This window comes from Sesamum indicum, linkage group LG8 (genome assembly GCF_026168435.1).
Source record: "Sesamum indicum cultivar Baizhima isolate 11 linkage group LG8, ASM2616843v1, whole genome shotgun sequence".
Classification (NCBI taxonomy): Eukaryota; Viridiplantae; Streptophyta; class Magnoliopsida; order Lamiales; family Pedaliaceae; genus Sesamum; species Sesamum indicum.
In genome coordinates this window covers 25,468,356-25,492,980 of record NC_142664.1, presented here as the reverse complement: position 1 = coordinate 25,492,980, position 24,625 = coordinate 25,468,356, and the positions used below count along the sequence as shown (strand labels likewise).

Below are 24,625 nucleotides of genomic sequence, written 5' to 3'. Positions count from 1 at the left end.
AATAAATATAAAACTATATATAAATCAATATAATTAAAAAAATATTGTCCAAATATTATCCATCCTAATTTAATCTCATCCGTCACCTAATCACTCATTTATCAATTTCACATTTATTCCATCTATCAAGAAAAATTAGGCTTAAGAATATAAACACAAACACTTCCTCAGTTTAGACAGCTCTATCAACTAATAACTATACATTAGCTCTGTTTATTTGGTGGGAATGGAATCTCACGTAAATAATAAAATTGTATGGAATTCAATTACTATCCACTTGAGGAGGCCAATGTATAAAATATTAAGTAGGAGATCACGTTTAATAATCAAGTTTTGGTATCAATTTTTCTCACTAAAACTTTTTACTTACGTGTTCTTTTTCTTTTTTCAACTCTACTAATGGTCATACATAAATATTTAGAGTAATTTTTATATAACATGCAAATTCCAAATAACCATATATTTATATATTATCTTAACAATTGTTTAAGAATTGAATGAAAACAAAAACTGCAATTTACTACATCAAATGTACAGTACAAGGTAACTAATGAATTCCATTCTGCGTATAAATTGCATTGGCAACAAGTCAAGAACAACGAACAGCAAGTTCCCATAAACCAAATATATAGTAAAGAAAACGAGCTCACACGACCCTTAGCGAAACACTACCTCAAAATTGTGATTCCCTGACAAATAGTCCCATATAGGCCACGACAACATAATACCAATGCTGAGGACCTAAATGCAAGTGGTATGAGCAATCAGTAAATTGAAGTTTTACATTTCTTAATGTTGGTTGCTTTACAAGACAATGAAGCAAGGCTTTTTCTCGACCAGCTATCCGAAACAAGAGCATTGCAGTTTTCGATCACCAGACGAGGATTGTCGTAAAACCAGAAAATCAACACAGGAATACAATGCCATCGCACAGAGAATAAATTTATAATAATCTATTTTGAAGAATTAGAATGATCATATTGTAGCAAATGACAATGCCACATAAATAGCCAACGTCAGTATCTTGAACAGCTATCAACAAAACCCGAGCATTGCCTTTCCATCACCTGTCGGAGATTGTCCTAAAACCAAGAAATAAACACAGGAACACACAGGAATACAATGCCTTCACACAAACAAGAAATTTAGAATGATCTTTTTCAAGAAACTAGAATGACCATATTGCTGCAAATGGCAATACCACATAAATAGACAACATCGATATTCACAAGTAGTACAGAGACTAAACATTCGCTAGTATACAGTTTTCACATCTTGATGTGATAGTATCCTACATAACTGTACGAGAGCTCCCGAGAATGCAAAATTCGTGGAGGCAAATCCACTGGACAAAAAGGGACACTCACAAGTCACGGCCATTTTGTGTATTTCATAGTTAGGAACTGTACAAATTTAAGGGTGCAAGAATTTTCATGTGGAGACGGGGTTTGCAAGATTTCAGCCAACCTGGTCCTGCAAAAGTGAGAGCAAGTTGTCACAATGATTAGATGCATTGGCTGGTTTCTATGGAACTCTATACTGTAAAAACTTTCAGAAGGAAAAGGAGACTAGACTCATCTAAAATGCAATGGAACATAAAAGTGGCATTGTTCCAATAAGTTTATGACGTATGTAACACAAAGAGTTTGAGTATAACATAAGAAAAGCTGAAAGCTCGAAATGCAACATTGGGAACATGGTACGACATTCAACAATCAAGTTTTATATGGCATAGAAATAGTAAGAATAAAAAAAATGGCAAAATAATCTCAACATGTTTTCTATTAGATTCTTGATTTCTTTGGTTTATTCTTTATGCAACAAATATGGAGTATCACCATGCAACATATCAATACTTTTTGTATGTGAAACATTGATATCATTACATTTCTGTTCATTCATTTGTCCACTAAATTCATTTCCAGTCTGGTTCATTGCTTGTCAAAATTAATCCCTAACCTTTAGATTGTACTGCACATCTAATCCTTGCCGCTAACATGATTAAATGCTAAGTAGTTGCAAGTGTGCAAGCAACTAAAATCGTATTGATTTCAAATTTAAGTGATCAAACCTGTAAAACATTCAGATGCAAGGGACCAAAGTGGTAAATATTCCCAATGCTCGCATAGCACTCCACTAGGGCTTGGAAGTTCAAATAGGTAGAGGAACAGATTGAACCATTTGAATCAGCAGTAAACGTGAGCGACCAAAGATGAACTTATGTTTAGATCTTCCAACACATGGATGGAAACAAAAGAAAAAGCATAATTCTTCACCTTACAAGTCCAATATCCATACTGAAATTTGTAATGTTGGTGGTTTGAGAGCGAATTTTCTCATTTACAGTAGGAGCTCTAAGCCTACCATCACTATAACTCAACACCACCCAAGCCTCTGAATCAAAGTGTCTGACCTCCACGAAATCTCAGTTATAAGTAAGATCTGACATCAACTTTGCTTCCACTGGTGCAAACAGTCAAGGTGCATAGTTTTCTAGCCCACTTATGCAAACTGAAGGACACACATAGTTAAACTAAAGAAGTTTCTTTTCATTTAAACAAATAATGATGAAGTAAAAATTTCCCCCAGAGTTCAAATCCACGATAAAAAGGTTGCAAAACCTGATCGAGTTGATGATTTTGATTCTGTTGTACTAATATACAAATACTAGCTCCACAGTGCCACAGAGGAGAAGACATATGAAGCAGTTCATGACATGATAAAGGTCAGCGTACTAAGAAAAAACATACACATCTGCAACTGATGCACTGCTGAATAGATTTCTATAGCATATATAGCCAGCCGGCAAAAGTTACTTGTTCGGAAGAACTTTATACACCGAAACGATACAGTCCAAAACAGTATCTATTAAAGCTGAAGCCAGAGAACTATGACAGCAACCAGTATCTATATCATTAGCAATGATGATTTGCCAGTATGAGGTGTCTTCATTGAACATGTAAATAGTATCTAACTGGTATGCACAACTGCCCCAGACATTTTTATGGCATATTCAACCCAGTCAACAGAAGATAAAAGTTCTGGAAGATTTTATAAACCAATAACTGTAGTCACAAAATGTAATTAGTAAAGCAGAAGCCACAAAACAATGACATAAGTGGTAGCAACGAGGATTTTTTTATTAAAAGATTCTTCATTGAACACATTGTATGGATGTCCAAAGGCAAGAACAGTTTGGTTCTAATACAAATACTCTTTTTTGTTTTTTCTTTTTTTTTCTTTTCCCAACTATTTTATTTGAAAAGGAAGGTCAAATTTAGAGATGTTTGGTTACTTTCTAGTTACTCTGCTGGCTCACAACTATGATGCGAGGATTTTTTAATTAAAAGATTCTTCATCCAACATGTCTTATGGATGTCTAAAGGCAAGAATTGTCTGGTACTGATACAAAAACGACAGTCTTAAACATCATAGTTATGAGTCAAAGAATAACTGGAAAATAACACCAAACATCTCCAAGACCTTCTTTTTCAAATAAAATGATTCGGGAAGAAAACAAGGAAAAGAAAAAGAAATAAGAGTAACATTTCAGGGGGAGAAGTCAATAAGCTAATAGATTCATCAGCACTAATACTATTTTGACTACATAGTATTCAATCTTGCACTTAGTTTCAAATTACTTTTATCATACAAATAGGTTCTCCAACTTTCAGGAAACAAGCCACTTATGGAATGTTGGAGGACATAAAAAATATCCACAACCATATGACTATAAGAGTTATAAGCACTAAGTATTTCAGAGGAAACTTCCAGATAGAAGGATACATGCCGAAGTCCAGTGCAGATAAAGAAGATACTACCTAAAAGCATTTAAAATAAGAGTTTTAATTGACATATTTGTATTGAGCAATTAAATCTTTAATATAGATGCTCCAAGTTTGTATGAATGCTCAGAGACGAATGGTTGAAATAATTCCAAGAATGCTGGGAAATATTGAACTACGATGGTGAGGTCAACAATGCGGTTCATTCTTTACAACAAAGATAAGCTAGTTGCTTCACAAGATTCCGGAAAACAGCATTTTAGGAGATGGAATATATAAATATAGAAGTGTCAATGCTCAGCAATAAAGTTAACCAGAAAACAATTCCTGGAAAAACATGTTTGTTTGTTGATTTCTGTGGGTACAATATGTCTCCAAATTTTATAAGAGCAAGAAAACAAGTTCACATGGCAAAATCAGGACTGGACAAAATTTTCTTCACTGGGAAGCACCACGTCTTACTAAAACAAGAAACTATAGTCATCCAGATTTAATCTGAACGTCTCACCCCCATTTTATGAGAAACAATTTAACATCATTATCCTTTAACTCATATAGCATACTCCATTTGGCCTTTTGCACTCATCGGAAAAGACAAACCTCCATTTGGACCTTGTGAACACCCTTTGAAATGTTATATCACCAAAATTGTTTGTGACCCAGCTTTGGACACACCAGTCTTAAAATATACCGTGCTTCCAACTTGTAACACTCACGTGCCAGTCACATTAAATTCGGTATCACAATGTCAATGTTCAAAAGTCAGGAAAAAGGAAAAGTCAATTTTTACTGTTCCCAAAGTGTAATATAAACTCTTCATATGGAATGTTTTACAGATTAATAAGATAATCACACCAACTACCATTATTTCTATAATTAATTCATGCCTAGAATTAGTTAGGTCGACAAGACTTCAATTCTTTGTTTGGATGTTTAATACAACTTCTCTTTACATATTTGAAGTAAATATGGACAACTAATAATCAATGATCTCAAGTATCTCTCTTAACCTTGGAATAAAGACATTTATCACCTAAGAAATATACTAGACCTCAGACAAAGAGAGAAATTTTATTTGACGGAAACGTTTTCATATATATATATATATATATATATATTATGTAACAAGGTCAAGTGTTTGATTATGCTTGACACTTATATCTGTGAAACCCATCACAAAAGGAATTTTGAAAAGGCTTCAAAAGTTATAGCAAGACATTGGTATAAACGACTTTGGAAGTCGTTTACACCACTTAAAAACTCTACCATTTTTTAATTTCATTCTCTTTTTAAATTTTTATTTCTTTATACGGAAAAGGCCAAGTTTTTCACGTCATAAGGACTCCACCTTATTTATTAATTAGAACCTTAAGATGTTTCAATTTTGGAATTTATAGCAGTAGTTGTTTCTGCCAGAAACTACTCGAGTCAGTTCCTTCTTAGTACATAAGTTTTGTTACGAATCTTTTATTTTTCCTTTTCTTCTTTCTTGCTTTACCACCTGCACACAGGTGTTGCACTAGCCACTTTCCTCTCCCTGTTTCCAAATTCCAACCTGCAAAGCTGCAGCGTTGCAGACTTTTAAGTGCAAACATGCATCACAGGTAGAAAGATGCACAAAAATCTTCACTCAATTTGAGTAAAGAGTTCATACATTTCTCCACCATTATCATCTTCTTTCTTCCTCTTTTTCTCTTCACTTAGCTTCGTCTGCATAATGACACCGTCTTCATTTAAGTATAAGGTGTTTCTTTTCATTCTCTTTATTCTCATAGCGGCTTATCTCTTTATAGTCTTTCATGCTATCATTTACTAATACCTCACTTCAACGATAAATACTCGTCTTGTGGATTACTTCGGCGTCCAGATGAAAAACATCTAAAAAATCAGATCCAAAAAAGTTTCCTTTTCAGGAATATTATGTCATCACTCATACTCACCACTGCAGCATTCAAATATTTTAAGTTTAAAATTTATGCGCAAAAGTTAATACATAATTAGTATATATAATTAGTTAAAGTTATATTTATATATTCATTGTACATCTCTACAAATATACACTCGCGCTATTTGAAATATATACATACACTAGCATAGCACCCACGCCATGGGTATTTACTTATGAATAAATAGTATTCATAAAAATATATTGTATTCATATAAAAAAAATACACTTATATATATGTGATTATATATAAAAATTAAGTATATAAAGAGACATACGACAAACATTATATATATTAGTGACATATTCAATTTATGATTTATAAATATTAATATATAGAATATCTATGTCATTTCAAACATATATAGAGACAAATATACAGAGTTATTTGATTTAATAAGGGTCATAATTAAAGACAGGGAAGGAGGGTGCAATCATAGTTTCTCTTTTGGTTGAGTTAGTAACTACCCACTTAAGTAGGATTGTAGGAATAACCATTCCTCATGGTTAAATAAGACACTCGTTTATCTTTCCCCACTTTCAATGTGACTACTTTATCCTTGGTCTCTTCAATCCCAGTTTTATTAGTTTTACCAAACAAAAAGTTGAATTGAAAAAGTCAGTCAGTCTATCCTGGATGCCTGTTTTCCTTATGCCAAATATCAGAGCGTGTGAATTTGGTTATAGATTTGTAATTCTCAATTTTAGGGTATGGATGCAGCAACTCAAGGGAAATTTTGTCTGTCCTTTCTATCATAATTAAGTAAAACTACTTAATTTCTATGTTCTAAAAGTACCTTTATAGTATTGAGAATATATGTGTTAACAATACCTTCCATGTTTGTGTGGCATAAATGCCCACATTAATTTGACAAAATTGCGCAACAAAGTCTTCTCAGCTATCATTCTCCTTTAAAAACCTAAGGACCTATGAATGTGGCACCTCTTCTAATACTTCGTCCTACTCCGCAGCTCCTACTCTCCTTGGTCTTCCATGTGTGGTGAATTAGGTAGCACCTTAGAAATCCCCAACAATTATGTGAAGGATCCAACTCATACCTTATACCCATGTTGGTATCATTGTGTGACACTTGAGAGAATGATTGGTACGTTGGAATGGAATTAAGCTAAGCGGGAATAGAATGAAGCTAGGAAGGGAATAACAATAGGAAAGGAATCACATTTCAATAGTAATCCTATGATTGGTATACACAATAAAGGTAATAGAATCGCCGCCCGTTAGTTGATTCCATTCATATAATTGATAATTAGAAAATAATTATCAATAACGGAATGAAATTACTTTTATGAAAAATTTGGCCTTTAATAATTTTTCCTAAAAAATTCCTTATTCATATTTTATTGAATATGTTGCATTCAGTTGTATAATGTCGCATTCAGTTCCTAAAAAATTGCTCAGAGAAGGTTATAAGTAATTTATAAAACATTTCATATGTTATAATATATATATGAAAAACATTATTTAATTACATAAGAAATAATTTATTGACTTAACAAACATAAAGATAATATTTTTCTGCCAAAAGAAAAATGATTCGAACAACCAAATGGACTAATCTATTTAATCATAATGCATCTACCATTATTTCTTCACTATTGAGTGAAAGAAATATCTTGAACTAATAAAAATAGCTAAATATCAAACTAACATCACTTTTTTATTACCTAATATTTCTCAATACTAGATACAATAAGTACTTAAATTTAGTAACAATTAAAACTAAATATCAAACTAATAAAAGAAAGAAAAAAAAAACTTTCATTCGCAACATGTTGGGCATAGCATACTTATTGGGCGAGGGAATGGCTAATCCCTTATGTGAGGGAATAGGTATTCCCAAACCTAACATACCAATCATAGATGTAGCAGTGGACTAGGGAATGCCCACTACCCTACACACCAATTGAGTGTCAGCTAAAACAAGAGTTCATTCAACATAATTTGGGGAAGTTTGTTAATTCGTGACATTGTGACAAAATCCAGATTTGCCATGGAATATATATATACACATATACGATTTATGTTGCAGGCTTTTAGTTTAAGTAATCAAGACTCAGATGCATAAACAAAATATATGGATTTATTCACAGTACTAAATCAATTGGCCAGGTGAAACCAAGTTCACCTATTTGAATTTCCATGTGACTTGTAATTTAATTCAAGAAAAAATATTGAAGCAAAAAGCTAGAATTGCATTTAGCGCATCATTTCATCAAACTTAACACCAATCCAAGAATTTGCATTCTAGTATCTGAAATTCAACTTAATTTCCGAATCTATTTGTCAAGTTGATGATGCTGATATCTTGAGGTTGAAATGTTCAAAGCCTAGAGCCCTCAACAAAAGCACACAATTCATGGCAACATCATTAATTACATATGTAGAAGGTATCATATCCCTGGATTTCATTAACTTGACCAGCAAATAATTAGTGTTTTCTATGAGTACCTCAATTTGAAATGTTTTGATCCTTGACAACTGCAGAAACATTCTCTTTATGAGTTTCAGCATCGGAGGATGATGGATTATTAGTTGCATTACTTGCTGCATTAACATCAGCCGGCATAGGTGGTTCTGAGACTTCAGGAACCTGCTGCTGATGGAGATAGAAGAAGAGAATAATCAACGGAATACCTTAAGATATGTCTAAGAAAACCATAAAGCACTGTAAGTCACGACTGCCACAAAACAGGTGAAAAGACTAGAACAATCAAGGATTTTGGCTTGACTGAAAGATAGTCCATAATATTTAAAGTATGAAATAGCATCACCTTTTTGAAAGATAAGAAGTCCGGGACAAGAACCTAGATAGTATATTAACTAGTGGTGATTGCTTTGATTTGTTAAGAGGATGAAAATGCATTCCTCCCTTCCATAAACTTCATTGTGGTTGACATTTTTGGGTTAAATAAATACTTTAAGATTTTAAGATTCTCATCTCCTTTCAGATAAAACAGCTCATGTAATTTTAAGATTCTTCGACAATTTGTCTGAATAAAAAATTAAATAAATCAGAGGAAAATATTACTCAGTGAAACAGCATGGCCTAAAAAATCACCCGTTGCTGGAGTTAATAGATGATGAATTTTGGAGAAAGGAAGGGACTATCCAGCAGAGTAGGGGAGGGAGTGGGAAAACTCTCTTATGCATGTCATAGTATATTTTTCATCTAAAATAGAATTTTCATAAGAGAGATAACCTCTTGGGGAATTGAAGACTCAGAAGCTGCAGAACTTTTCATTTCTGAAGCAGCAGCTTCCACCTGTGCATCAGCTAATTCCTTTTCCTTCTGGATAGAATCTGCTTGCCTCACATCATTCTCATGATGTTTCATAGATTTCTCACTTTCTACTCCAGAATTTTGATTGCCGTGCACATTAGCACCATTACTCTTCATTGCCTCCATCTTCCTGTAATAATGTGGATTACAAGAGAGCCCATCAATGCTCATCTTATCAAAATAGCTTATGCCAGTTTGGCAAACAGATAATAACAAACACACATATACAATCTTCTTCACCTATTGGAAGTGTCAGCACCAACGTTAATAGAGCTTGGTTTGTTGGAAAATAACACTCCACGAAGAGGCTTTCCATCAATGATAGTTTCGATAGTATATCCATCTGAGAAGCTTTTAGTGACTTTAGCTTGGAAGCTCCTCTTTCCCAAAGGAGTCTGGTATTCATTTAAATAGAAATTCTGCCTGCCTGCATTTGGATTGATGTAATATCATGTGCATGGAAATATATTTGATTATATCTTAAGAATCCATGAAAGAAGATGTCCGATCTCCATTCACTCTGAAACATAACCAGAGACCCATGGAAAGGAATAAAAACTAAGAGCTGTGATGCAGTTTCAACTAAGACTTTAAACTGGCCATGTATATTTTACAGATATCTAATCTCTCCTAATTTCATGGTTATGGCATTTTAATGAATTTTTGAGTAAGCATCAGTACAAAAGAAACAGTAGATATTTAATCCAGAAAAAGTATATACTGAAGGATAATGATATTCAATAGGACATAGCAGTAAGTTAACTACATGACAGAACTGCAAGATTATATATAACATCAAACATGTTTTCTTGCCTGATGGCATAAAACTTGATATCGGCATGGGCTGGTAAACGGTAGTGTCCTGTTCATGTTCAACTCCAAAAGGAGACTTCTCATATGCTGGAGTACCTGTGCGCTGTTCCTGGCATTTCAACTTCAGCTGTTTCCTTAGAGATAGCTTCTCAATTCGTTTCTCATCTCGCTCAATTTCTCTAGAAAACCCTAGTAACAAGGTCCAGTTAATTTATGCTCCAATTCAGCAGACAACCTGCAACTTTCCAACAAAAAAACTGGGGGAAAAATAAAACCTGTGTGCAAGTAATAAATGTCATCCAGTGCTTCAAGATTCTTATTGCAGCCACCTATAAAAACAAGAACACCTCCCAACTGGGGATCCAAACTTTCGCCAGCCATGGAAAATCTGCCAGAAGGGCCCTCCCCGATAGCTATAATTTTCATCCATGAAGCATTTTCTACATAAAACCACCACATAGTCATAAAAGTTCCCACCACTTTCAGGTTCAACCTTAGCAAATAAGTAGCAACCACTTACTTAATCATTAACATCAGCATGTGTCATGCACACAACTCAGCTCAAATATGTGCATAACGTGACTGCATTTTTAACAAAGTGAAAAATAACTACTATCTACAGGGTCAATTTAATATTTATCTTTTATTGAATATGTAAACAGCAGTTTTTACAACCATTTTCCAGTCATAAACAATTATGGCTATTGTTGGGAAAATATTTTTTAAGAGAGAATTTTCAGGATTGCATTTTTGAGGGGTTATATCAGGAATGCATAGAGGATGAAACTGTATTTCATTTTATTTTGTCGTTGATGCATCATATTTCCAAAGCAAAATGCGACCAGTTTCATTCCGAAGAGGACATTTTCATGTCACATCAAAATTTATTTTTATTTTTGTATTAAGGCGAAGATGTAAATACATATACCTTTTATTGATGGATTGGAATACTTATAAAATCATATTGAAAAATAAGCATAAATTGGACTTTTTATATTCATGATTAGAGTTTTTCAAAAGTTCTGAGCCAAGAAAAGTTTTTTGGAAGAATAAACATCAAACGGCTTTTAGAATTTTCAGTTTCATTTCTTGGGAATGAAGACTTTTCCAAAAAATGATTCCCAAGTGAATCAAATTTTAATCGCTTCTCCGTCTACCCAATAAACCAAAAAGAATCTCAAAAGAGCAAGGCTCAAATTGAACTGGTCAAGTTTCCTGCCCAAAGAGCTTACTTGGAAAACATACTGTTTTGAAATGCAATCCATCTCTAATTTAAGACAAAAGAAAGGTGATTGAGGTAACATTGTACTTTCTAAGCCTCTAGTGTTTGGTAGTTATCAAGTTTGAGGATAACCTTTATAGAAAACATTTTAGACTTACAAGGCAATTTTTCTCCTCAAAGACCAGTCACCACCGTGTGTTCCCACTGAAAGCCATTCTCATAAAAATCATGGAAATAAGCCGAAGGTCGTCCTTTTCTTATTTTTTTTCTATTTTTTACTTATGAAAGTTAGTGTGGGTCCAGGAAATTGATTTACTTGCATTAACAAAGTAATAAGCATCACAAACTTACCAATGTCAAGCATATAGACATCATCATACAAGTTCTGCTCATCTGAGAAACCCCCAAAGACAAACAAATTCTTGCCGAAACCTACTGCTGTGTGACCACCTCGAGGTGGCAATAGCTGGCCAGTAGTGTTCAACTTGCACCAAACAAGAGTATCTATTTGTTCAAGGATGAAAAGAAATTAAGTTAAGACAAAATTTATATAATGAGCATAATTTCATGGATCTGCCGTGTGAATATAACATTGAAGTAAAAACAATTTGATCATACCAGCATCCAGTATATGGACATCTGACAGATAGTTATTACATGAGTCTTCACCTCCTATGACGATGATTTTGTTCTTCCAAGATGAGCAGGTATGACTGTCTCTCTTACTTGGAGGAGTGCCTGATGGCACTACACGTTTCCATGAGAAGGTCTCTGCAAAAATTAAAAGGAAGAGCCTCAAAAACATTCATTATGTTTGGTTTTGTTTTTAACTTGTTTTTGGGTATTTTGTGGAGATAGAGAGAGAAAAACAAAGATAAATAAAAATAAGTTAGAGATAGTGTGTATGTTTGGATTTGTTTTTGGAGATAATATAAAATAAGTATGTTATGTTTGATGTTGGGTAGTGGGGAGACAAAAAATACTGTTCATTGTCAAATCATGTCTCTTTTATATATATTTATATATATGTGTGTATAAAAATATATATAATTTATTTAGTTGTGAGTGGATTAAAATAAATATTATTTTCTAATTATATATGTATGGAAATGAAAAAAATAATTTATGTAAATACACTTTTAAAAATAATTAAATGCACTCTAATAATGAATTAACAATATTTTTTGTTAGTTGTTCTATTCGAGGTGATAAATTTAAATACATTATTCAAATAATATAATATATGAATTAACCGCGTAGAATAATTATATTATTTTATATTTTTTAAAATTTTTAATTATTCCAATGATGTAGAAAATATTACGTATAAAATATTACGTGGTTAAAATAAAATATATTTGTATTTAAAAATCAAATATATTTATATTTAAAAATCAAATACTTAGAAACAAGACAAAATACTTAGAAACAAGACAAAAACATGGCAAAACAAGCAATGGCAAACATTGCTTCTGTTTTGGGCCATCTCTGAGATGGCCCAAAACCGAAAACAAACATAAGGATTGATTTTGGCAAATCGCCCAAGACAAAAATAATAATAATAATTTTATGTCGTGCCAAGTCTCAAAAGTCACTTTTGATTTTGAAATTTACCAGCCAATAGTTTACTTATGGAGGCAGAAGTGAAGTAACTTTAAAGTAACTTTCATGTCGGCTAACTAGTTAAGTAGCAATAAGAAGTCAACATTGATTACCATAAGAAGTCACAGAATTACAGGATAAACAGTTGTGAAGGGAATACATATTTTATATGTGCGTGGGAAATAAGTCACCATGTTTATTTCTTTTCTTTTACTTTTCTTTTGTCTGCAGGACATGCGACTATAATCAGCAAATTCCATTTTTATGTGAGCGATTTGGAATACTTCATCTTGAAAAGCAACTTCCACTTTTACAGTATAGAACTTCATTTACAGATAACCACATTGTAACTAAGATACAGGAAACAATGAAAGCGAAAAGCTTTATCCTTAAAAACACGAATAAAGTCTCCTTGAAGATAATATCTAACTAGAGGTGGCTATAGGAAGCAAAGTAGAGAATGCATACCGGTATTCAATATGTAAAGATCATCATAGTAGATTTCACTGTTAACAGATTTGCCACATCCACCAAAAATGAAGAGTCTTTTACCAATAAGAGCTGCACTATGACCTTCTCTTGGTTCTGGCCCGTTTCCTCTAACACTTGGTAAGATCCATGTGTTGGATGCTAGCATGTGTAAAATATTCGCCAACAAATAGTTAGTTGATAAGATAATTAAACAAGGTATTGATGTTAGTTTAAGGTTCCTCATTTTGTCGTATAATCACCAACACTAAATTTATTGTTGTAATATTTAAAATGAATTGTGGTTAACTGCCAAAAAAAAAACAGTAAAAGTTCACACACTGACGTGATGACCAACTTAGGGAAAGAAGAAGAAGGGGGAGCAAAGAAAACAGAGGATACCAAAAAACAGATAAAGGATAGAATCAGTGGAAATGCAAACAAAGGTTACTGGAATTTTCATACATTGAATCATTTATCTTCACATTGAAAACTAAGGTGAAGATGAGGAAAAATTAATAACCAAGCATATGCCAATCCAACTCGGTGTAGCATAATGGAGATAAACCACAAGAATAGCAAGTCCATTCTTTTTGTAATAACAGACTGCTATAGGGGTTTCAACTCAATGCAACATACTTAATGTGGCTAATTGATAAAGTAACCAAAATCTTGTAGGAAAAAGAAAAACAAAGATTAAAGAAACAGGGAGAATACAGAGAAGGGAAATCAATAAATAAACTTACAGGTATCCAGAATATGCAAATCGTTAAGCGGCCTTCTTCCATCTGTACCACCAAATACAAACAGATTATCTCCCACTGTTGTACAGCTATGACTGTCCCTCGGTGTGGGTGCTGTGCCCTTCATCACTGGCTCACTCCAAATCATGTTGACTGATAACACCGTATTCACATTAGACTTTTGGCATCCTCCCGCTCATGTGAATGAACCGTCAATATTTATATTAAGTAAATTAAAGTCCGTGTAAAACAACAATAACTACTGTACATAAATAATTATAGTCAATATGAAAAAAAAAATTTTAATAACAAATATTAAGTATCTTAATGGAACCAGAATCCAGCCATAAGAACAGTATTTTACAGTCGAGTACAGAAAACACTGACAAAGGCAAAGTACCTTATAGAACTCACTGAGACATAATTTCCACAGTTTCAGTACAAATCACACGCAAAATTAGAGAAATTATATTGAAGATCCTAACTTTCCCAACTTTCCACGGCTAACACCCAACCTACAGATCTTGTGACTCACAATCTCCTCAAAAAGCTAAAAATTCCATAAATTTTCAACAATCTAAGGCCACAGAATATATGAACTGAAAATAAATCTAGCAAAAAAGATTCCATCTTTACAAGACAATGCAGCCAAAGACGCCAAGATCTTTTCAAAGTTCAAGAAACTTGAGAAAAGAAAAAAAGAAAAACAACAGGCACGAATTTTGTCAAAAAAAGCACAACAAATTGGGGTACAAGGCCTTCCTCCGAAAAGCCAATAGTATCATCCATCTTCAGCACCTAAAAACCAACAAAGTACATATACACAAAACAAATATTCAATCTTTCACGAGCAACATAACCAGAAAACTCAAGATTCGCCAAGAATTTAAGAAACATGAGAAACGCACCAAAAAGACTCAAAAAAATTTTAAACCTCAAAAAACATAAAGAAATAAATATGGCGGGCACAAGAGGGCAAACACAAACCAGTATCCAGAACATGAACTTGATTAGTCTGGCACTGATTCTTCCCATAGCCGCCGAAAACATAGAGAAGCTTGCCTCCTTTAATGGCGTTGCATGTGTGGCCCCACCTCACTCCGGGGCCACCACTCCCTTCTCTCTGCTGCACCTTCTCCCACCTCATAGCCATTCCTAACGTTTGCTAAGAATCAAGGGTTGCCCACTTCAAGAAATTGAACGGACTGAATGGGAAAGAAAAACGAAATCACCCGCAGCCGCAAGCAAATGAGAGGATGGGGTCAAGAAATGTGAGAGAAAGCGTGAGGAAATTGAATTTGATTCCCCCTCGGGATATGGGTTTAAGGTCTTTCTAATCAACGGAGCATTAACAGCCCACCCAGAGATCAGTACGTGTACATGGATGAATGCTTTGGGTGTGGTGCGGGTATGAACCAGTTTTTTTATTTTTTGGAGGGTTGTTTAATTCATTAATTGGGAAGATTTATACTAATTATTAACAAATATATTTAATGTGTATATAACTTAAGTTCTTGTTTTCAAGATCAAATTTCATGATTTTACATCAACCAATAAATATTTATTAACGCAGTTATCATAAAATTACAAAGTCATCCATACGACGAACAATCAAACATATACCAACTCACGATATAATATATTTAAAATTATTGTTTATTTTATTATTGTCCAGCTTAGTCAAATTGAAGTGTATCATCCAATAATCTTATTAAATATAATATACAGCATTACATATTCGTCTAATATGATATCCTCGTTTATTATTTATTCAAATATAAAATGAATGATTAATTAATTTTACTATTTGTAGAATATATAATGAGCATCACCAAATACTACTCAAGGGTAAGTGGATAGCTCTGACTGCAGCGCACACAAAGTAAATAAGGCGTGTTCGTGATTAATTTGAAAAGAGGCGTGTTAATATTTTTTAGGGATCAATTAGACGTTTATTATACACAGATTAATCAATTTGAAAGATCTGAGAATTATTACAATTTTATACTGCATTGAAATAATCAACACGCATAGCTGATCAATTGGAGTGTAATATGTTTCAATCAACTAGAAAAAGATAATAACTAATGATGCGTCTAAATGATATTACCTAATTAATTGCGTTTAATTTCCAGTAGTTTCAAAAGGAGAGTTTTTCCCTAGTGTCTCATCACCTATTGAATTTGATAAATGGTGTTGGATTGTCAAAGTTATTATCATTTTGTCATTACCTAACTCAATTTTCGAATCTAAGGTTTTATAATTTTAGGAATTATGGATTCAAACTCTGATATATGCGTGGGACGTTGTTTCTACAAAATGGTGGGTGTATGTTATACTGAATAATAGGTATTAGATAAATTTAATTTATCTTGACATTATTGATAAGAGTATGATTGTTGTAATAATTTTTGTCACATATCGATATTCACCAGACATGATTGTAATTAATTTAATTCAATTAATAATAGTTCATTGCTCTTACTTTGAAAAAAAAAATCAAAAATTGCCATAATTTTTGAAATTGGAAAACAACGACCGAGCACAAAATACTACATATAATGTTACATCTGAATTAAACGATTTTGATTTGAGGAGATGATATAGAGAAAGAGTTTCAGTTCAAATCACTGAATACGAAAGAATTTAAAATGAATTGATTTACCAATAAATATAATTTAAAATCCATTGTAATATGAAATTATTCAACAAAAATTAAAAGAAAATGTCATTAGAGATTTGAAATCCCCAACTTCAAATACATCAATCCCAAACACAAGGAGTTGTAAGTAAAAAGAGGACTTTTCCCTTCCTAAGCCAGAGGATCCTCCCCGGCCAAGAGTTTCCTCATCTTTATTTCTAGGACATTACCAAGGGGCTAACCATTCTTGGCAGCAGTGTCAAATTAGATGGCTGTTTGTAGGACTTAAGTCTCTTCAAATGTGATTCTACATGACAGCTACTGAGGCCACCGTTCTCCTCATTATCACCCTTCATCCTCTTCGTCTGATCCTCTAGCTTCAGTTTTGTTCTCTTGGTGCCTCAGCTGAACACCAAGCACTAAAACATCAGCACAGTGACCACCTACATTGTGCAGACACAATACGCTAATGCAGTTTGACATTTTCACACTCGACGTAATATAAGAATTTCCTGCCTCAGCCTGTAATGGGCGTGGTTTGCTTGTCCTAGGCTCTCTGATCTTTGACATTGCAAGTTCTAACTCTTTCTGTTTCACCATTGAATGTTTTGGTGCCTCTAAGAAACATGGAAATAAAGAAATGCTATATTATTAATTGATAGAAGTACATTGGCTTACATTTCTTGATCTGGTAAATACCTGTTCGTCAATAAAACTTTCTTGAATCAGTGAATAAATAGACACATCAATAGGATTAGCTTAAATGGCTACAGTAAATCACTCCAATTTTATAAGAACGCAGCAGATCAAACAGAACCTCGTGCACAAGATAACCTATATGTAGGTACCCATGTTCTTAGGTATGTAGACATAGAGCACCAGTGGGGGAGGGCAGGGGGTTGTGGAAAACCACCTTACAAGACCTGAATCTGCAGAGCGTGGTCAACATGTTAGAACGGCATAAGAAAGTTCAACTCTTCCAATGCAGCCCACGGCTCTGCTTGTGGATTTCCACCCTCATTCATTCCATTGTCTCCGGAGTCTTGGATGTCATCTATGGAAAACTTCAGAAATTGCAGAAGCCATGAGAATCACATTTAGCTTTGTAATAAAATAGTTTGGTAATTAATCACATAGGATAAGCATTACCAGCAGATTAGATTTCAACAACTTCATGAGGCATTAACAAGCTTTGGACGCCGAGTCTTTGGATCAACTTCTACTCGGAGGCCTAGCCCAGCTATTTCAGGAACATCGACAGACCCTTGGAGCTCCAAGTTAGCAACTAATAGTTGGTTTTCCGTATTCCCTTCCAAAACATTTCTCATTGACCAAATGCCCCACTCCCTCAAGAATGGATTATCTTCATCTGTAACACACTGTTGTAACAAGAGATGAATCCCGTCCAGTTCTCTTATTTCGTCCTGAATGTGCTTCTTGCGGTAGCTACAGTTTCCAATAATGGCAACAACATCTCTTCGGAAACCTCTGTAAGGGCAGTATTTGAATGGCTGCGAAGTTGTCCCATCTTTGGCCTCACTGTGGATCATTGCTTTCCTAATGATTGCTGGAGGCTCTAGGTCGCGAAGCAATGTTATAAGAAATTTAATAAGCCCTGCTGATACTAGTGTGTCAACAGCATCCCCTTTCTCATCCTGGTTTGCAACTTTTGGACCACCAGAAGCACTAATATCTCGTAAAATAGACAACGCGTAGCCAATAACATCAATATCAGCTGAACCAGTTGGAAGCGAAGACTTCCCTCGGGTGCTAAAGTCAACAACCCCAACGGCATTTCTCAATATTTGAAAAATGCATGACGAGAACTTGTTGGGAACAACAATATCTCCTATCCGCTCATTTAATATTTCGGAAAGAATCCTCAGCAAAAATGCTTGCTGAGCTCCAATATGATTAATTTGAGATACATTATCATCAGAATTCTCAGCTTCAGCCACTGGAGATAATTTAGAGAAAAATGTCCAAAAGTAAGATTCTTCTAGGCAAATTCTTGAGAGAAGCAATTTCACCCAATCTTCCCTAAAACCAGCTGCAGAAATCAAAACATAAATTAATGAAATGCATTAAGAATTTGTTTTATGCCATTGTTTTCTATTCACTAGCAAGAAATTAATATTAAAATTAACAAGGTCCCTACCTACTGTAACTGTCCGTATAATTTCTATTATGATATCCATCCCTTGATCTGAAAATAGATCTGCAGAATGCTCACTACTACCTTCGGAACATGTATAGATAATCATGCACAAAGGATCACATGTTTCACTGCTTTGAACTCTAGCAATATCCAGAAATCCAAGGGGGAAGAAGTGGCGCCATACAACATGGCGATGCTGTTCACCGGCTAATGAAACATTTCCTAGAACTTGCAACAACATACGAAGTATCCCATTATCAGAACCAGAAGTTAGCGCCATAGAACTAATGATAGTTGATAGAATCTCAACACCATGTTGTTCAATAAATAGGTTCTGGTTTGTTATTTCTCCTGCACACAAATTCCTGAGTAGCTTTATGGACAAAAGAAGATCTTGACCAGAAAGTTGGGATGCAGATCGGCAAAGTTCAAGGACTGGTAGAAGGACACATTTGGAAGCTAGGTCTAACCGTCCATCAGAAGATTTGGCAGTTCCAATCAGACACTCTAGCGCTTCATTTATAGTCGAGGAATGGGAAGCAATAAACAGCGGCTCAAGTGCATTATTCGGAACAGAAAAGTTTGGTGGCATTGTATCATCCATACTCATACAACAAGAGAATTTATACTGGAGTCACCGTGAGACTTAAAACTGAGTACTCAAGAAGCAGAGTCCTGCAAACACAGACATGTAAACATTTAATATACAAATAGTTCAAGACTTCTGTGCAGCAAGAACGGGACAACATGATAGAAGAAAAGTTCTTGTTTCCTTTCTCAAAATTCACACTCATAAACACACGCAAAAGCACGGAAAAATCCGTCATCCCAACAGAAGTGCTTTAACGGCCACCAAGGCATCAACAGGAGGTGAAATCCATAACTAATCTCTATCTCTACTCCAAAAGAAACACATTAAAAACTGAAAACAAATATGATCATCACATTATTGAAAAACAAATATGATCATCACATTAACATACAAAGTACGGACAACTAAAAAAGGCAATCATACTATCATTAATCATTTGCGGTTCCCAGAAGCCACAACATTTCTCGGACATTTGAAGCACGTTTTAATTTAGCATAAAAGGCCACCATTCCCAGCTCTAGAAAATTAACGCAAAATAGACAGAAGAATGGCATCAAAAGCACACATATGCACAGACAGAAATTTCTGCCATCAGAGTCAACTTCTTCCTCAATAGCTGTATCAAAAATGATCAGAAGCTCTGTTAATCGCGAAGAATAAAGCTCAAAAACATACCACCTACAGTAGAGTTATAAAGGAACTAAACCTTAAAACTATGACAAGCTCTTCTCTCTCAATCTAGCAGCCCACGTACCCGACAGAGTGGCGGCAGGAAAGCGGAGGAGAGGGGGGGCGCGACGGTGGAGGGTTCGGGAGGGGGAAGCAGGATTTTAGAATAAATGAGCAAATTAAAGAACCGTGACATATAATTCGAAGTTTTTTCAATATACACATCATTTTTCAATATCAATTACTCTTTTTTTTAATAAAAAATTAAGATAATTTCGATTTCCTATTATCACCAACGAATTTCATGGATCATAAATTATTTACTAAGAATTACTAGCAATATCATTATATTGACGAGAGGATCAAATGCAGAATATTTGATTAGCGATTCAAACACGTTGTATGTGTAATTTAAATTTTTATTATATTTATTTAATTGAATGAAAATACAGTGAAATAAGAAAGTGTTATATTTTAAAAATTCATTTAAACATTTTTCTATGTTTTAAAAAAAAAAAGTATCATTTGACTTTTTAAATATAGCATATTTGTCCCTCAATGATAGTTGAAACTAACGATACTAAATTATTTGTAAAAAGACCGTTATGCTTTTATAATTAATATATTATTTCTTATTTTCATAATTAATAAATATTTTTTATTGTACAAATCCCCCCGCCCCTCAACTTGGTTGATCGCGATGCGACAGTCACCCAAGAGAGATTTGGGTAACAACAACCGTCGCATTGTTGTCGCCCATTTTTTTAAAATTTAATTTTAAAATTTTAATAAATTTAAAAAATATTTTATACTTTTTAAAAAATTAAGAAATAATTTAAGTTAAACATTTAATATTTTTACCAAAAGAAAAATTTTAAATTTTAAATTCATAAGCCAATAAAGTTATATTAATATAATTTACTTAAATACATTTAAACTAAATAATAACTTAAATTAATCAATAATATGTAATTATTATAATTGAATAAATTTATATTCATATAGATATTTAAATGCATAATGTTCTAATTTAATTTTTTAATTTACATCATTTATTTTTTAAACAAATTATACACCTTTCTAGGAGGAAAATAAAATTAAGAAAAACCACAAAAGCACCCTCAAACTTGAAGAAACAAAAGGGTCTTATTTAGTATTATTAAGATTTGTTTCCATTAAATAATAAATTTTTTTATTAGTTAAAATTTATTATTATTTTTTCTATATTAACAAAAAAAATCTCGATTGAGATTTATTCCAAATCGAACAAATTTTTTCTGTCTCAACTAATTTTATGTCAGTGAAATTGTATTTCTTCATATATATTAATGTGATAAGATATATAACAATAATTGGATTATGAAAAATTTATCTACGTAAAATGGAAGCTGAGATTTTCCAATATAATTATAGTTCAAAGGGTTTGGAAATGATAGATGACCTATTTTTAAGTGCAAAATGAGATCTTTTGACCTAGTGGGATAATAATTAATGTTCCATTTTTTATAATCATAATATCCCAAAAATGACCCTAGAAATGAACCAGAATTATTCAGAAGAATCTGCTGCCATTCCAAGCAACAGATAGATACAAAGAGAGTCACGGGCGCACGCACACTGAGCGGTGTGAGTGTGTGTATCATCAGTGAGAGATGTCGGACGAGGAGCACCACTTCGAGTCCAAGGCCGACGCCGGCGCCTCCAAGACCTTCCCACAGCAAGCCGGCACCATCCGCAAGAACGGCTACATCGTCATCAAAGGCCGCCCTTGCAAGGTTCTTCCGTCGTCACTCGCAAAACAACTACAACCTCGCAATATATGTGTAATTATATGTGTGTCAGTTTGTGTAGAGATGAGAGTTTTTCTACTTCCTTTTCCGGGCTTGCTTTATTTTTTGATAATTTGTTGTTAATCTATGGATCTGCTTTTTAGCGTTAGATTTATGTGATGCGTTGAGGGTTTCATTTATCTGTTAAATTTTCGTCCTTATGATGTTGTCTGACATGGATTTTTTGGAAGGGATGTTGATTTGTTGTTCAGAGGATTAGATTTATTTTGTTTTTGCTAAGTCTGATTTGAAAACTGTCATCGAGGAGCTGTTACAGAGGGAAAAAGGGGAAAGGAACTCATTTTATCGTAAGAATTGTTTGGTGGTTTTTATTTTATATGATGGTCCTTTCAGAATGATATATTGTTTGAAATCTTTGGTATTAGTAATGGATTTGTTGTGATGAGGTGAAGAGAAGTACTTAATTTTGCATTTACAGTTGATCTTGAACTAAAGTATTATTGCTTGGGAGATTGACAGGACAGCTAAAAGTCTTGCTTTTTCATTACCCAAATCAAATAAATTAGTTATTCTGCCTGTAATTGCCAAACATTTGTATTTATTATGGCAAGAATTGTTTATGCCAAAGAAATAGTGTGCCTGCATTTACGGGTGTGCTGGAGTGACAGTGTTTTATGTTATTCTCCACGATTCTGCACTTATGCAGGTGTTTGGTCAAGATTCTTTTTTGGCGCAATGGATTTAACTTGTTCTCTTGGCTTTATTACATGGATTGGGCATGAAACAATTCCCCCCCCCCCCCCCATTTATGGATGATCCTAGATATTAAAGTGTTCTCTTGTGGCAGGTTGTGGAAGTTTCTACTTCTAAAACCGGAAAGCATGGACACGCTAAATGTCATTTTGTAGGCATTGATATCTTCACTGGGAAAAAGCTGGAAGATATTGTTCCCTCTTCCCATAACTGTGATGTATGTTTATGTCTAATGGCTATCATTTTCTTTCCTTTTTTTTTTTCATAACCTTTTTCCTAGTATTTGTACTGATTTCTTTTCCTCCTGCTGCTGTACAGGTTCCTCATGTCACCCGTACAGACTACCAGTTGATTGATATATCTGAGGATGGATTTGTATGTCTACTCTAAAGGACTTTTCTTGACTGTATTATATTTTGAATTATAGCAATTTCACTGCTGAAATGTTTCAGGTCAGTCTGCTGACTGAAACTGGTAATACCAAGGATGATTTAAGGCTGCCAACTGACGAGAACCTTCTATCCCAGGTATACATTATGATTCTACTTGTGTTGTGGAACTTAGGATTTATTTTTAGATTACATTTGGATTCAAAGATTTGATGTTGAGGAAAGGATTTGAACTTTAGGTTTTTAATGACTTCAGTTCTATATTGATTTGAGCTGCACAATGATGATGGGACAAATAGCAAAAAATGGGTGTGAAAGATTTAGACATCAGCTGTAACTCAAATATATCCAAACAATTGAATGAGTGCAATTGATGGTTATCATACATTTGAAATTCTTAGCTTCCAAACAAATCATTCTGGGTAATCTCAACCTCGAATGTTAGAGAGCAAAATCATAAATGCGCAGTGTGTCTTTTTGATTATTGACTGCGGTAGCAATACAAGGAAAACGATAAAAGAAACTACCCACAAGTCTTGATGCATTTATGAGGAAACAAATGAGGGAGAAAAAAAAGCAAAACTGTTGTTCATGTATGCATACTTTTGATTTGTTATGAGCCGATTTTATTGTTAATCTATTTAGACAGCAGTAGGAATTTGGTGCACCTTTACATGATTCCAGTAAGACTGTCAGACAGCGTTCAGTTATTCAAATGGCTGAGATAGCTTTCGAAGTTTTGCAACTATTACCACTTGGTAATACATCTTTCTCCTAAATATTTGATTATTGTTTGTTCCTGCATCTCATGAGTTCAGATCAAGGATGGCTTTGCCGAGGGAAAGGACCTTGTGGTTAGTGTGCAGTCTTCAATGGGAGAAGAGCAGATATGTGCTCTCAAGGACATTGGTCCAAAGTAGTCGCCTTCCGTTCTGCAATTTATCACCAAGATGTTTTCTTGTACTATTTTGCCAATCTTGTCGTTTTCTCTTACTGAGTGGTTTTATCAGCTACCTCATGATCCTGAAGGTTGTTGGACAAACTTTGTCTATGTGTTTGTGATCGTTATGGATTTAATCTGTGAATTTGTGATGTACTTTGGTCCAATCAATTTTGATTTATCGTCTTGAAAGACTTCTGCAGCTCTTGATGTGTGCTGAACCTTATATGCAAGTCCATTCTGATTAGCCTGGTGCCAGCAGCTTAATCCTTGGGAGGTACTGCTACAATTACTGTCGTTTCTAGAAGCTGGTTGTAAGCTGTGACTAAAATTTAAAGAAAACTACTTTTGGCCCTTTGAAAATAAGAAATTACATTTACACTCCTTTTGAAGATATTTCATATAATTCGCACCTTGTTGTTAGGGTTTTGGATGAATAGTACTAATGTCGACAAAGAAATTAAGTGATGTGAAATAAATTGATTATATTTGTAATATAAATATATATATATATATATTGGATGAATAGAAAATATTAAAAATTAGACTAAAGTTATGAGAAATTATTAAAAAAAGAGATGTGGATTTTGAGAAGATTGAGAAAAATAAAAAATGACAGAAAAAAATAATATTAAAAGGATATTTTTTTATTATTTAATTATATGAAAATATAGATATACGCATAGATATACGCTAACCAACCAACTTGCTAGGTTGTGTGTGGAGAGGACTTGTCAAAATCTAAGACCCAATCAATCAAATTCCTACGAACTTAAATTTAGCATAACAAATAAAGGATATATTCCTTTAATT

General features: G+C 33.8%; 3 protein-coding genes across 17 annotated transcripts; 1 reads left to right on the top strand and 2 right to left on the bottom strand.

The window, feature by feature from the left end:
- Positions 1-1,144: 1,144 nt before the first annotated feature.
- LOC105180001 (Galactose oxidase/kelch repeat superfamily protein) lies at positions 1,145-15,292 on the bottom strand. 4 transcript variants are annotated; one of them, XR_849446.3, is made up of 12 exons: positions 14,868-15,292; positions 13,884-14,033; positions 13,138-13,299; positions 11,686-11,838; positions 11,419-11,571; positions 10,121-10,285; positions 9,846-10,034; positions 9,273-9,459; positions 8,952-9,162; positions 8,201-8,348; positions 2,072-2,511; positions 1,145-1,473 (listed from the first exon to the last, which is right to left on the bottom strand). XR_849446.3 is itself a non-coding variant. In XM_011103662.3 (11 exons), the coding sequence occupies exons 1-10, from the start codon at positions 15,031-15,033 to the stop codon at positions 8,202-8,204; spliced, it is 1,680 nt and encodes a 559-aa protein (XP_011101964.1). In that variant the 5' UTR covers positions 15,034-15,292; the 3' UTR covers positions 1,145-1,473; position 8,201. The 4 variants fall into 4 exon arrangements, 3 of the variants coding, with proteins under 3 accessions (XP_011101964.1, XP_011101963.1, XP_088739706.1); XM_011103662.3 differs by lacking the exon at positions 2,072-2,511 and having other exon boundaries at positions 8,201-8,345; XM_011103661.3 differs by lacking the exon at positions 2,072-2,511 and having other exon boundaries at positions 14,868-15,291.
- A 1,248-nt stretch (positions 15,293-16,540) lies between these two features.
- Positions 16,541-20,151, bottom strand: MEE50 (ARM repeat superfamily protein). 12 transcript variants are annotated; one of them, XR_016066587.1, is made up of 6 exons: positions 19,978-20,136; positions 18,680-19,354; positions 17,671-18,571; positions 17,200-17,585; positions 17,038-17,109; positions 16,541-16,926 (listed from the first exon to the last, which is right to left on the bottom strand). XR_016066587.1 is itself a non-coding variant. In XM_011103665.3 (4 exons), the coding sequence occupies exons 2-3, from the start codon at positions 19,287-19,289 to the stop codon at positions 17,694-17,696; spliced, it is 1,488 nt and encodes a 495-aa protein (XP_011101967.1). In that variant the 5' UTR covers positions 19,290-19,354; positions 20,026-20,151; the 3' UTR covers positions 16,541-17,585; positions 17,671-17,693. The 12 variants fall into 12 exon arrangements, 3 of the variants coding, with proteins under 3 accessions (XP_011101967.1, XP_011101965.1, XP_011101968.1); XR_849453.3 differs by having other exon boundaries at positions 16,541-17,109; positions 17,200-17,220; positions 17,435-17,585; XR_849454.3 differs by lacking the exon at positions 17,038-17,109 and having other exon boundaries at positions 17,200-17,220; positions 17,435-17,585.
- Positions 20,152-21,486: 1,335 nt separating this feature from the next.
- Positions 21,487-24,014, top strand: LOC105180003 (eukaryotic translation initiation factor 5A). The gene is made up of 5 exons (XM_011103667.3): positions 21,487-21,715; positions 22,578-22,700; positions 22,802-22,858; positions 22,936-23,010; positions 23,691-24,014. The coding sequence occupies exons 1-5, from the start codon at positions 21,593-21,595 to the stop codon at positions 23,790-23,792; spliced, it is 480 nt and encodes a 159-aa protein (XP_011101969.1). The 5' UTR covers positions 21,487-21,592; the 3' UTR covers positions 23,793-24,014.
- The last annotated feature ends 611 nt before the right edge of the window (positions 24,015-24,625 follow it).

What these genes read in the sequence shown, in the direction of transcription:
- LOC105180001 (XM_088883580.1), bottom strand. Translation starts at nt 15,033, where the DNA reads ATGGCTATGAGGTGGGAGAAGGTGCAGCAGAGAGAAGGGAGTGGTGGC. An exon ending in TTTGCATATTCTGGATACCT is followed by an intron (nt 13,300 to 13,883) that starts GTAAGTTTATTT and finishes TACACATGCTAG; the next exon opens with CATCCAACACATGGATCTTA. An exon ending in TGTCTATATGCTTGACATTG is followed by an intron (nt 10,286 to 11,418) that starts GTAAGTTTGTGA and finishes GGTTTTATGTAG; the next exon opens with AAAATGCTTCATGGATGAAA.
- MEE50 (XM_011103665.3), bottom strand. Translation starts at nt 19,289, where the DNA reads ATGAGTATGGATGATACAATGCCACCAAACTTTTCTGTTCCGAATAAT. An exon ending in TATACGGACAGTTACAGTAG is followed by an intron (nt 18,572 to 18,679) that starts GTAGGGACCTTG and finishes TGATTTCTGCAG; the next exon opens with CTGGTTTTAGGGAAGATTGG.
- LOC105180003 (XM_011103667.3), top strand. Translation starts at nt 21,593, where the DNA reads ATGTCGGACGAGGAGCACCACTTCGAGTCCAAGGCCGACGCCGGCGCC. An exon ending in CCTCTTCCCATAACTGTGAT is followed by an intron (nt 22,701 to 22,801) that starts GTATGTTTATGT and finishes GCTGCTGTACAG; the next exon opens with GTTCCTCATGTCACCCGTAC. An exon ending in ATATATCTGAGGATGGATTT is followed by an intron (nt 22,859 to 22,935) that starts GTATGTCTACTC and finishes GAAATGTTTCAG; the next exon opens with GTCAGTCTGCTGACTGAAAC.